The following is a 12,882-nucleotide window of genomic DNA, read 5'->3' on the forward strand; positions in this document are numbered from 1 at the left end:
AAAAATATCTCCTTCAAGAGCACCCATTAGACACTTGGAATGCACCACGCGCTGTGCTAAGCTCTTCACTAGGGTACAGTGATTCATCTCAACTGCACTCCAACAGAGCAGGGCAGGCCCGCATATGATACCCATTTAACCTATGGGGAGACTGAGGCTCAGAAAGGGTCAGCAATCTGCTGGGGGTCCCACAGCTAGTAAGTGGCAGGGCAGAGATGGAAACTTAAGACTGCCCAAATCTAAAGCTGGAGCTCTTTTGCTCCAACAGCCCTCAAGCCTTGGGAGTCCTGACTTAGTCCTGTTCCCAGCATCTGAGTAGTGCAAGTTCATTAGAATGAAGATGAAGCCTTATTAAATCACCAGCTCTGGCCTGGTCTGGATGAATCCAGAAGACTTTGGGGCCTCCTTGCAGCTGGTCCTGGTCCTGAAACTCCCTGGTCACCTCCAGGGGGGCAACTACAGCAGATTCCACTCACTACCCTGTGGAAGAACCCCAGTGTCTATCATCTCTGTATGTGATCTGAGTCAATTCCCAGAACAGGTGGCCTCGGGTGGACTCAGGAGAGAGACGGTACACACTGAGATCTGTCTGGCTCAGGGGAGAGATTCTAGGCCCTCTCTGCCAGCAAAGGTCTTGGGCCACCCTATACAGACCACCAAGATGATTCCCTAATCTTGTAGATGGCCCCCCTCATGCAACATGAGCCACCCAGAAAGTCAGGGTTCCAGATTAGTGACAGCTTATTTGTCAGCATTTATCTGCCAAGACCACAAAGCAAATAAGGACTCCCTCTGGAATTTTAGGGATCATAATGGAACGCTGGAGTGACAGGGTGTGGGCTCAGGAGTCAGACTGCCTGGGTTTCGAATTCTGACACCTTTATTTTCAAGCTGTGAGAACTTAGGTGACTTAACCTCTCTGATCTTCAGTTTCCTCATTAGTCAAATGGGGATACGAGTCCCTATGTCATAGGGTTGGTGTAATGACTAAATGAGATAATGTGTGTGAAGCTCTTGACAGGATGCCTGGCACATAGCAATCACTCAGTATATGAGGTTGGTCATTGTGCAGATGATGGCGAAGGAATCAGTGCTGCCTGGACAAGGGGCTCCTGCGGGACTGCACCAACTTCTGGGGAACAAGTCAGAGCTCTTGTTCCTTCCCAGCTTTCCAAACCCTCCTAAGCCATCCAGGCCCACATGAAATCTACCTCCTTCGGGAAGCCACCCTGACTACTCCAGTCCACGCTGATCTCACCATATCTGAGCTCTTTCTGTGCACTATCTGTATAGACTACTCTAGCACCTAAATTGGCTCTAATAACTCTTTAGCTTCTCAAAGCAACCAAAGGCTCCTGGAAGGCAGACACCTCTAGTCCTTCCCTCTCCACAGCCCAAGCCAGGGCTAGGTACACAGTAGATGATCCCTTAGCAAGCCTTCAGACTGATTTCAGTGTGGCTGTGGATGCCTGTGACTCAGCCTTTCTCTCCCTCACTCCTCCTCACAGCCCTACTCTCCCTACTCACCCACCCTCTCCTCTGGTTCCAGCCAGCAGGGTGGGGAGTTGGAGCTATGACCCCATAGGACAGTTGTTCCCAGACTATAAAATGTCCAAAGAAACTTGAGGGTGGGGGAGTTAACAGATGGGGAAAAAAATGTTCCTTATTTTCTTTTGCCAAATAAGGACATGAAAAAATAAACTTGTCCCACCATCATTTTAGTAAAGAAAGGATGTTTTCACACCAATAAATAAGGGCATAATCCTTGATTAAAGGCTAATATCAGGCTGGAAAGTTTTAACTTTATTGAGAAAACAAAACAAAACAAAAAGAACCTCACTGTTGTTCTGAATTCTCTCCTTTCTCCAAGGACTGGGGAACACGTCAGCCTCCACTGGTCTGTGTCGGGGGAACTCATGGGTCTGGGGACAGCTATTCTGGAGAAGGTTCCTGCAGAACCAGGGTTCCCTACAAACACAGGACTCCTAAAGCCATTGGGTTGGGCAGATCCGGATTCCCTTTCAGCTGTCCCAGAGGAGGCTCACCCCAAGCCAGACCCTACCTATAACCTTAGGAGCTGAGGTGGGGGAGGCTCTGAGACCCTGTCCCTGTGCCTCTCCCCTCCGGGCAGGGCCGAGCCCCCCCTTCCCTGCCAATCCGGAGCAGATGAGGCGAGACTGAGCGGCAAGACCACCCTGGGAGGAGGCTGGGGAGACCTCTCCCCCTCATCTCCATCACCAAACTGAGCACTCGTGCCCATGCCACCCCCCAGCCCCGGCCTGGGGAAAGGAGGAAAAGTGGGCACCCTAGCCCGGAGGTGGCGGGGGAGGGGGTTGTGGTGTCCGAGGTACCCCGCTGGGCGGGCACAGATAGGATCTGAACACAGGGAAGCATGCCCTGGCTCTTTGATCCGCAGCCAGCCACGCCTGGCCTGGACCCGGAGGGAGGCACGGCTGTCTTCCGGCCCGGCTTTGCACCGCTGCCAGGGGTCCTGTGGGGCCCTCAGCGGGAGAGGCGTCCAATACCCCGCCCTGCCGCAAATACCCTCTATTCCAACTGCTCTCAGAAGAGGCGTGAGCGTCTACACTGAATTCAGCACAGAAACCTGCTAGGGGGGCTGCGGTTGACTGCATCGCGATCCAAAGGACCAGCGTCTTTTGTAGATTCAGTGGCTGAGCCAGGCCAAGTGTGCCGTGGAGGCCCGCGTGGACGCAGACCCGGGTGCTATGCAGATGCGCTGGAATCCAGGCACTTTCCGGCGCTCCGCAAATCTAGATGTTTCAGCCTGGATCGAGCGAGGGTTAGAGGATTAGTCAGGCCAGGGTCAACTTGAGAGTCATGTGCTCCCTAAATGCGACTTCTAGGGTGGAGTTGCTGTGGACGAGGGATCCACGTCGGAATCCCGCGCCCACGTGGCTGCCCAAAGCTCTGAGTCTCCGGGATGCAGGTTCTAGTCATGGAACCGAGTTGGGAGAGTAGCAGGGGCTGGGACTTGGAGGATCGGCTGAGGTCTGATGCTCTTGGCTGTGTTCGCGGCTCAGAGCCGTCGCCTGCCCGAGGGGCCCGTCACAGATGTGTGATGTACAAGCTCTGCATGCAACAGGAGCTCAATAAATGTGCGAAGGGGGGTATGCTTGTGTTCGCGCTGTATGCAGGCAGCCTAGAGGGAAGTCTCTGATTGGCACAGGGATGGAGGATGGGGCAAGAGCCGCGACAGCGCCGCGGAGTCCCAACACTGCCGGTTCCCTGGGGTCCGAGCACAGCCTCAAGCAGCCCCAAGCCCTAGGAAGCCCCCAGTTCAAAGCACAGGGCGCACTGGAGGCTGAGCACCATACAGTTCAAACCAAGGCTGCAGTGGTAAGCCACGCCCAAGTCCCAAGGGCCTAGGGGACTCCCGCCCACGGCAGCTGGAGGAGAAACCTGGGCGCAGGAAGCAGGGGGAATATCGGTTGTAGCTGAGTAAGGGGGGCGTCAGGAGTTCCCTTTAGAGTCTCTGCGTTTCGGAAGAAAGGTGATCATTCTCAGGCTCGTCCGACTTCTCGCTCTGGGTGCGCTCCGGGAGAGAGAGCCCTTTAAGGCTACGCCCAGTGGGCGCGTCCCGGCCTCACCCGGGAGAGGAGGGGCGGGGCGGACCTGTGTCCCGCCCCCGGCCGGGCCCGCCCCCACCGCCCGCCCCGCCCCCGGCACTCGGCCGGCGGCGCCTTTGATGTTCGGACCCGCCAGCTCTCGGAGCCGCTCTGCCCAGCGCCCTAGCCCGCGCCTGCAGCCCGCCCAGGCGGAGTCAGCCCGCGCTCCGCCCGCCACGATCCGGGCTCGGAGGTTCGGACTCCGGGCTCGCCGCCCCCCGGGCCGGCTGCGCGCCCCGCACTCCCCGCGCCCAGCGCCCCGCGCCACGGCGAGCGGAGCGCACCATGCCGCAGCTGGACTCAGGCGGGGGCGGCGCGGGCGGCGGCGACGACCTCGGCGCACCGGACGAGCTGCTGGCCTTCCAGGATGAGGGCGAGGAGCAGGACGACAAGATCCGCGACAGCGCCGCCGGTCCCGAGCGTGACCTCGCCGAGCTCAAGTCGTCGCTCGTGAACGAGTCCGAGGGCGCGGCCGGCGGCGCAGGGATCCCGGGGGTCCCGGGAGCCGGCGCCGGGGCCCGCGGCGAGGCCGAGGTCGGGGCCGAGGTGAGCCCCCGCCGGCGCCGGCTCCTCCCCCGCGGTCGCCGCGCCCCGCCGCCCCAGCTGCGCGCGGCCCTCGGGGTCTCCAGCGCGCAGGGCGTCGCTGCCCCGGCGTCTGCCCCGATCCCCGCGGTCCCACCGCCCCTCACTCCCCTCCGGTTCTCCCTCCAGGCTCTCGGGCGGGAACACGCTGCGCAGAGACTCTTCCCGGACAAACTTCCAGAGCCCCTGGAGGACGGTGAGTTTCGGCCCGGCCCGGCCCCCCTTCCTCGCTCTCAGGCCCTGGCCTCGGTGGGACGGGGACGCCGAGGACCGCGGGAAGCCGGGTGCCTCCTCCACGGCTGCTCGGGAGGCGGCAAAACCCAGGGGTGGGGAGTGGGGGGCGGGCTTCCCGGGCGCCGCCGGGTCGAGTCACTTCCGGTGCCCTGACCTTTATAGGAGTAAACAGACCCCCGCCATCCCCGCCTCCCCTCCTGCCCAGGTGACTGACTAATCCGCCGTCTTCAGGAGACAGAACTGGCCAAGGTTTCTTGGTTGGAGGGCGAGGGGGGCGGGGGGAGGTCAAGTAGTGGCCGCCTCGGGGAGGCCTGCACTCCAGGTCCTTCCCCTACAACTTGGCACTGCGGATACTCCCAACCCGTACCTTCCCAAGTCAGGAACTTGAAGGGGGCCCCTTGGCAATTGTTTTTCTCTCAAGAGCAGACAGCCTTCAGTCCCAGCCGCCACCAGGGCTGGTGTGTCTGACCCAGCTGTGGTTTTTCCAGGCCTGAAGGCCCCGGAGTGTACCAGCGGCATGTACAAAGAGACCGTCTACTCCGCCTTCAATCTGCTCATGCACTACCCACCCCCCTCGGGAGCAGGGCAGCACCCCCAGCCGCAGCCCCCGCTGGTAAGTGGACCCCGCAGCCAGTGCCGCCCTGTGCTTGCAGCCTCCTTGACCAGGTAGGTGAGGCACCGGCAAGAGACTTCTACCTGGAACGAAATAGACGAGACTCCTGTGCTGGTCTTTCTTCCCATACACACCCAGTGGGATCTGAACCAAAAGGAGAACTTTGCTGAAGGAAGGAGAGGCCGCCCTGGGGCACCCCCTTGCCCTCTGGCTCTTGGCTTTTGTGTTCCCAGCTTGCTCATAAGCGGGTGCAGTCTCTGTCCTGGTGCTGGGTGATGCCAGGGTGGGGTCTTCTTAGAGAATTTTTGAGTCGAGACCACCGTCGCTCCTGGCTGCTCTGATCTGATCTCAGAGCTTTGCAATTAACTTTCTAACTAGCCCAGGAAACCCTGAGCCTCCTTGGCGCTTGGAGGAGTGGGCAGGAAAGCTGATCTGTTCAGGTGCCCTGGTTGTGCAGGAGAAACGTGCTGTACTCGGCTGTGTCCTTACTGGCGTGAGTGCACCCTTGCCAAAGAAGGACCCTGAACACCATGTGTGGAAAGTGGGTTCTTAGGAAACTGGCTTGGTCTCAGACACACCAGGAAGGGTTGGCAAAGGTGCTACAAATCAGGGATGTTGAGAAGGGACCAGTTTAATGAATTCGGGAATTAAGTATTTTTAAGTCCCAGTGCTTTGAAAACATTTCATGATCATTACAAACCATGCCCATTGGTGCAGATGACCTAAAGTGCGAAGAGCCTATTCTGAGTGCTTTGGAGCAGTACAGCTGTGCTTTTAAAGAAATTCCTATTCGTGTTTCACACTCTTCTCAGTTGGTCCAAGTTGGGGTGAAGGTACGTGGAAGGTTTGGAGACTGTGGTAAGCGAGTGTTGGGTGTGAATGTAAGCCCAGTGCAGGTGGGGCTGGCAGGCTGGAGGCTCACATGGCTACAGTGGGGTCACCAGAGGGAGGAGAGTAACTGCTAGGCTGTTTCAGACCAGGAGTGAAGAGGGTGGTTCTGAGAGCTGCTGGATGCCAAGTCAGTGGGAGTGAGAAGACATACAGGCTTTCCAGAAGCCCAGGCTGGAAAACCTGTTATATGGCCAGCTCTAGAAATGAACTCCTTGCCCTTTGGGCCCCTATTTCCTCATCTGTAAAATGAGCATGTTTTCCAAGTAGTCTCTGTATCCGACTTTCTGCTCTGGAGTGGCTTGGTATATGAGGTGGTTCACTTCCTTCCAAGTCTGTGAGGTGAGGGGCGTGCCCCCCAGCATTCCCGCCCGATACAGTGACTATACCCAGAGAACTCACCCTGCATGAGCCCATGCTTAACGAAGATGCATTTTGGATCCCTACAAGATGTAAACCCTTAGATTTGGGACCAGGTTAACATAACTTACCAGTGCCAGACTTCTGACAGGTGAGCCACTTGCATGGGGGCCGGGGTCACCTTGGAACCATGATTAGACAAAAGGCCTAGGCCCAAGGCTCCACTCCAGCCTCCTGGGGCTCCACAGCAGCGCAGGGAAAAGGCCTCCTTTCGGAGGTCATCTAGTGGTGTGGGCAAGTGCTGGGGGAGTATCTGGAGCAGGGAAGGCCTTGTTCTGCTGTCAGGGTATGGGTGATGGAACCATTTGGTGTCCTTTGGCCCACATGGGTCAAGAGTGGGCTCTAAAAGTCAGGACAGTGGGGGAGGCACACCACCACTGACCTGGGTCATTCATTTTTCACCTTTCAGTCTTTCTCAAGCTACAGCAGATACATTTCTATGTATCGCACCTGCTCCTATAGGTACATATCCCCTTGCCCTCCTCCCCACGCAGCCACAGTCCCCACTGTGTGGCTTCTGGGCACACATGAGGAGAAGAAGGACGGGCTCTGACACTGGCTCTCTGTGCCCTGGCCTCAGCTGCTCTGTGGGGCTGCAGAAAAGGACAGAGGCAAAGGTGTAAGCTGGAGTGACACTGGGTGAGGAAGATGTATGTGAATGTAGGGGAACCTCTTTTAAGCAAACCTGACAGTTATAAACACATAGCAAGTCAGAGTATTTGCTTGCATTACCTGAAGACGTGTGGGCATTTAAAATGTGATTGGGTTTTACCAAGCAAAGTGGATCCACCCCCACATTTTAGAAGCACATTTATCATTGGATTCAAGGTTCATGTGTCTGGAACCCGGAAGGATCCTCTTATCTTGGGTCAGGAGCCCCTTGCAAGGGCCCTGAGGAAAAATTGCCTTTGGAAGATTTTTCCAAAGCTGGTCACTTTCCCAAGCCCATCTTTAAAGGACAGACAGCTTGCTGCTCGGGTCCTGCCACAGGCCTTAGATCCAGGCCCCCATGCCCTTTGCCTGGTCTTCTCTGAGGGCACCCATGTGGTCAACACTTAGCTGAGAGGCTTGAGGCCAGTCATTGGACCTCCCTTGGGAGCGGGGAAAGCCTGTACCGGGGACCTGCTCTGCCCATGTGGGTGGGATGCCCATGCGGCTGCTGTGTTAAGAGACCTCGAAACAGGCCAGCTCGAACCTTGCCGGGAGCAATGGGCTGAATGACCACCCCACAGCCAACTGCCACGGGGCATACTTTTTTTTTTTCTTCCGAAAAGGTTCCTTCTTTTTGGTAGTTGGCTTCTCTTAAGCTTGTTAGAGGAAGAAAAAATTAGGTCAAAGTTTATTCCATGAACACTGTCAAGCACCTAATGTAGGCTTGCAGGCAGTTACTGGCCTAGACCAGTAACCAGGGTTTTTTTGTTTTGTTTTGTGTTTGTGTTTGTGTTTTTTTAGAGACAGGGTCTCACTCTGGTGCCCAGGCTGGAGTGCAGTGGTGTGATCTTGGCTCACTGCAGCCTCGAACTCCTGGGCTCAAGCGATCCTCCCACCTCAGCCTCCTGAGTAGCTGGGACAACAGGTATGCACCACCATACCCAGCTAAGTTTGTTTTTGTTTCTGTAGCGATGGGTCTCACTGTGTTGCCTGGGCTTTGGTTTGGTTTTGTTTTCTCTTCTCTGCTTTGAGACCTGAGAGTAGGTGGAGGTGGTGAGTGGGAGGATAGTGAGCTGATCTTAGGCTCTGGGATGAGTAAGGCATCGTTCCTTAGGCAAACTCAGGTTCCTGGATGCATACAGCAGTGTAGTCAGTCTTGTCATATCCAAAAATGATGTGAGGCCGCGTTGCGCTGTGGCTTCTTCTATGAGCTCCACTTGGAGTCTGTAGCTTGGACAGATGCCGAGCCTTTTGCCATTTTGATGAAATATCCAGAATAGACACATCCATAGAGACAGAAAGAGGATTCGTGCTTGCTAAGGGGCTGACGGAAGAGGGGCCCAGGGAGCAACTGCGCATGGGTATGGGGATACTTTCTGGGGTGATGAATAGGTTCTGGAATTAGATAGTGGTGGCAGCTGCACAATCTTATGAATATACTAAAAGCCACTGAATTATATACCTTTAAAACAGCGTATTTTACGATATGTGAATTACATCTCAATTTAAATAAGAAGGCTGAAGCCTTTGGCTGTTGCAGGCTTGGGGCCATGTGTCCCTGTCCCTGATCTCCACAGCCATCCAGATGCCTAGGGATGCCCCAAGCCAGGGGGTCAGGCGTCAGGTGTCAGGTCCAGCAGAAGGAGCCTCACTGAGGCAGTGGACTCATGTTGGGACTCCCGGCAGGTCCAGAGCGTGCCCGGGGGAACAGGAGGTGAGGGTATGAGCAAGGCTCCAGCAGAGGAAGGAAGTGCTGCTGACGCATGGCCAGCCTGTCCGAGGAGCTCTGCAGAGATGAGTAGGTGCAGGAGCACCCACCGGCTTCCACATGCTGCAAAGCGAGCCATGGGCCTTGCTGAAAAGTGTTAGTTATTGGTGTTGAGCGCCAGTCCTGGTTGGAGTGAAGCCTATTAGGTGGGAATTTGGCACCAGGCTGGGTACCAGGTACTGGACCCCCAGACTGGAACCAGGCTCTTCCCCTGGGAGTGCCCGGCTGAGCAGAGGAGACAGATAGAGACCTGAAGCAGAGCTGGCCAGAGGAGTGCTGTCACTGAGGTGTCCCGGGCAGAGCCAGCCCCAGCCCCGGCTGTGAGGGAGGGCCCACTGAGCAGCACTCTGAAGGCCACAGGGTTTGGATGAAGACAGAGGAGGGACTGGCAGGCCCCAGGCTTCCCTCTGAACACATCCCAAACCTCCCTACTTCTCTGCAGTCAGCACCCGAAGTCCCAGCCATCGCCATCTCTCACCCAGACAGCAGCAACAGCCTCCAGAGGACCCCTCCCTCACCCCCTAACCCCCATCCTAACCCACAGTCCAGGCTTCATGTAGCAGCCAAAGGGGTCCTTTAAAAACAGAATCAGATCACATCTCTTACCTGATTAAACCCTGCATTAGCTTCCCATTGCTCTTGGAGTAAGGTCCAAGCCACTCACCACAGCTGAGCGCCTGGGTGGTCCCCACCAGCCGCCCCTCATCACCTGCACCAGCCTCTTGCTGTCTCCCTGACGGCAGTCCCCTCCCTGTCCTAGGGGGTCTTACAGCCAGGAACTTCTTTCCACCCCAGGACTCCTACACTGCTTCCCTCCGCTTGGAAGTCTCTGCCGCAGCCCTGCACATAGCCGCCACCTTTTCATTCCTCACTCAGGGCTCAATTCAGATGTCTCCACCTCAGGGAGCCGCCTCTGACCATTCCCAGTGGGACCCTCCTCATCCCTCGACTCTGGCTGCCTTGCCCGCCCTGGCAACTCTTTAGGCTCAGACGGTTGGCACTGCTTTACAATGCACTCACCACGCTTAACCCAAAGAAAGCCCGGCTGTTCGTTTCCTCCTCTGCACAATGGGAGTGGTGAGCCCTCCTCCCAGAGTTGGAGTGAGGACCAGCAGCAGTGCCAGGGAGGGGCCCAGAGAGGTGCCAGTGCAGCCTGGCCAGGGGGAGTCAGCCATGACTGAACCCTTGTCCCTTGCTGGCCTGGCTCCCAGGGGGCCAGTGGTGGCTCACTCATGGGCCCCACATGGACTTGGGCACGGAGGGGTCTGGAGGTCTGAACCCGGGGACTGGGGACTCAGGTGTACAGGCCACCTACTCGCTACCCTGCCTGACCCAGAATTCTTAGGAGGGAAAGTGCTATCCCTGGGGCCACCAGGGAGCCACAGCCACTCATTCCTTCCTCAGAATTCTCTCCTGCCACCACAAAGATTGATCTGAAAGAGACTCCCCTTCCTTGTCATGTAAAAGTCCTTTACATGAGACATTAGAAGCTTAAGCTGTTTTGTTTAAAAAAAAAAAAAAAATGGCGCGGTGGCTCATGCCTGTAATCCCAGCACTTTGGGAGGTCAAGGTAGGTGGATCACTTGAGGCCAGGAGTTCAAGACCAGCCTGGCCAACATGGTGAAACCCAGTCTCTACTAAAAATACAAAAATTAGCTGGGCATGGTGGCACACGCCTATAATCCCAACTCCTCTACTCGGGAGGCTGAGGCAGGAGAATCGCTTGAACCTGGGAGGTGGAGGTTGCAGTGAGCCCAGATCAGCCACTACACTCCAGCCTGGGCAACAGAGCCAGACTCGTCAAAAAAAAAAAACCAAAAAACTTTCATGGCCATCAGCCTGGGAAGCCATGGCCACTCTGTGCGTGCCCCTCATTCTTGCCATGATGCCACAGGTGTGGGCAGCCTCCTTGCTCGCAGCCTCCCCTGTGGCTCTCGCTTGCTCCCGGGCTGCCATCTTTCCCAGGGTGAGTGATGTTCTGTACACATCACTCCTTCGTTTCCACCTTGACTTTTTCCTGAAGCATAATACCCACACAGAATTATGGGGTCAAGGGGCAGGAAGAGTCAAGGCGTTTGCTTCCCTGGTGCCCCAGTTCGCTGTAGGTTCTGAGCTGTGAGTGTCCCGTGCTTACAGTGGCTCAGCACAGCTGACATGGAGTTCTGCCTTGTTTGCTCTGCATTGAATAGGTTTGTGGTGGGCAGTGCGACTGTGAGCTATTTTGAATTACATTTCTTTCCTTGGAAGGCTGCCTGCGTAGTATTGGCTATCACATTTGAAAAATCTGCAGCCTCTTCTCCGCTGCTCCCAAGGTGGGACTTTGAGGGTGGCTCCCTCAAAGCCTTGATGCCTTTCAAAGCCAGGAGAGCACCATGAAGGGGGCCGATGCTGCAGACCCCTGGTTAGAGCCAGGCTTCCTGCCCCACCCTGTCCTGGGAGCAGGGAGGGATGGCTGGGAATTCAGGGTGGCTTGCCCCTCCTCTGGAAAGTTAGGGTGAGTACCAGCTCAGCAGGGCAGAAAAGACCTTCCCAAGACCCAGGGCTGGCAAAGAGCCGTGGATTGGTTGCTGAGACCTGGGATCCTTCCCCCAGCTCTACCAGGTTCCACCAAGCCAGTTTCCACAGCAGCACTCGGGAATATTCATACCAGCACTGCCACCTCCTCAGCTGCTCTGAGACTCAAGTGAGCGGGGCTGAAGCAGATGAGGATGGGCCCCTTTCTGGGTCTGTGGAGACCATACCCCATCCCCTGCCCCTCCAAGGAGGGAGGTTTAGCTGAGCTTAAGCAGGGCTCTGGGGGTGCTGGTTTAAAGTCACATAACTGCTGAGGTCAGGTGGGTCAGGGGTGGGCCCAGAGCCTCCTGGAGGTGCAAGGCAAGCCACAGCCCCTCTGAGCCTCCACAGGCTGTTGCGGTCCCAAAGCCATACAGTCACACCCCTCACACCTTGTGACTGGTGCTTCCTGCTGCTGTGTACAAACAAGGCTCCGTTGGAGGAAACAGGTGTTTTATCAGGTCACAGGGGCCCCCACCCCCAATGGTACAGTGCACAGATCCTCCTGCTGCAGGTGGGGACAAGGAGGCCAGATCAGGGAAGGGACTTATCCAAGGCCCCTTAGAGGAGTGGACAGAGGGAAGGTGTTGAGTCTGCGCGATGCACCCTCTGATACTGTATCTGCCATTCTTTGGGTGGCCCTGGGTGAGTTACTTAGCCCTCTGGGCCTTAGTTTTCTTATCGAAAACTGAGGATAATGAGGGTTCTCACCTGTTTGGGTCAGTATGGAATGGAAAGAGACAGTGTATGTGAAACCCAGCACACAGTAGGTGCCTCCTGAGTGGCAGTGGTGGTGGAGGGAAGGCCTCTACTAGGAGTGTGAGTGCTCCGAAAGCTGAGGTGGGACTGGGGCCTTGGCTGCACTTTCCTTTCCCAGCTCCCCCGGGACAGTGTCCTCTGGCCTACCCTACCCTTGGGCCCTCAGCCTGTCAATAGACTACACTTTCTCCGCTGTAATCTGGGGTCCACACCCCGACTGAGTCCCTTCTCTATACTTGGCCTGGGTTAGCACGTGGCGGGCTCCCTCTGCCCTTCCAGAGCTCAATCCTGGGAGACAAAGAGACTTTCACTGGGAGCCTCTAAGTTGGCTTTGAGGTTCTGCTGGAGTTGGAAAAAGGGCACAGGGGAGGGAGAGGCCAGTGGGGGCAGCAGGGGAGGCTCCTGAGAGAGGGGCCTGCACAGGTGAGAGGGGGAGAACACTCTGGGCGGGGGCCCTGCTGGAACAAAGGAGGAGAGAGGCAGAGGCTGGCATGCTCCACCAGCAGAGGGGCAGACAGAGGCCCAGGATCTGTGAGGGATGTGCGGTGACGCTGGAGAAGAAGGGCTCAGCCTGTGACCTTGGTGCTGGGGCAGCACAGGTTCCAGAGCCTGGGAGAGGCTGATGGGCACATGCAGCATGTTGGCGTCATGGTAGGGCAAGGCGGTGCCCACCTGCAATGGTGTGAATTGGACACGGAGGACAAAGGCGGGGAGAGCCAGCTGCTGGGGCAGGGTGCATGCTAGGAGGCATGGGGATCATGGGAGGAACTTGAGCAGAGCCAAGAGAG

At 56.8% G+C, this 12,882-nt stretch overlaps 1 protein-coding gene across 1 annotated transcript in view; it reads left to right on the forward strand.

The window, feature by feature from the left end:
• Positions 1–3,707: 3,707 nt before the first annotated feature.
• The window catches only part of TCF7 (transcription factor 7), a 33,380-nt gene continuing 24,205 nt past the window's right edge, over positions 3,708–12,882 (forward strand). Inside the window, 3 exon segments of the mRNA XM_031666457.1 lie at positions 3,708–4,172; positions 4,338–4,404; positions 4,931–5,055. Of these exon segments, the coding sequence (XP_031522317.1) occupies positions 3,912–4,172; positions 4,338–4,404; positions 4,931–5,055 (453 nt within the window). The 5' untranslated portion in view covers positions 3,708–3,911.

Source organism: Papio anubis, chromosome 5 (assembly GCF_008728515.1).
Source record: "Papio anubis isolate 15944 chromosome 5, Panubis1.0, whole genome shotgun sequence".
Taxonomy (NCBI): Eukaryota; Metazoa; Chordata; class Mammalia; order Primates; family Cercopithecidae; genus Papio; species Papio anubis.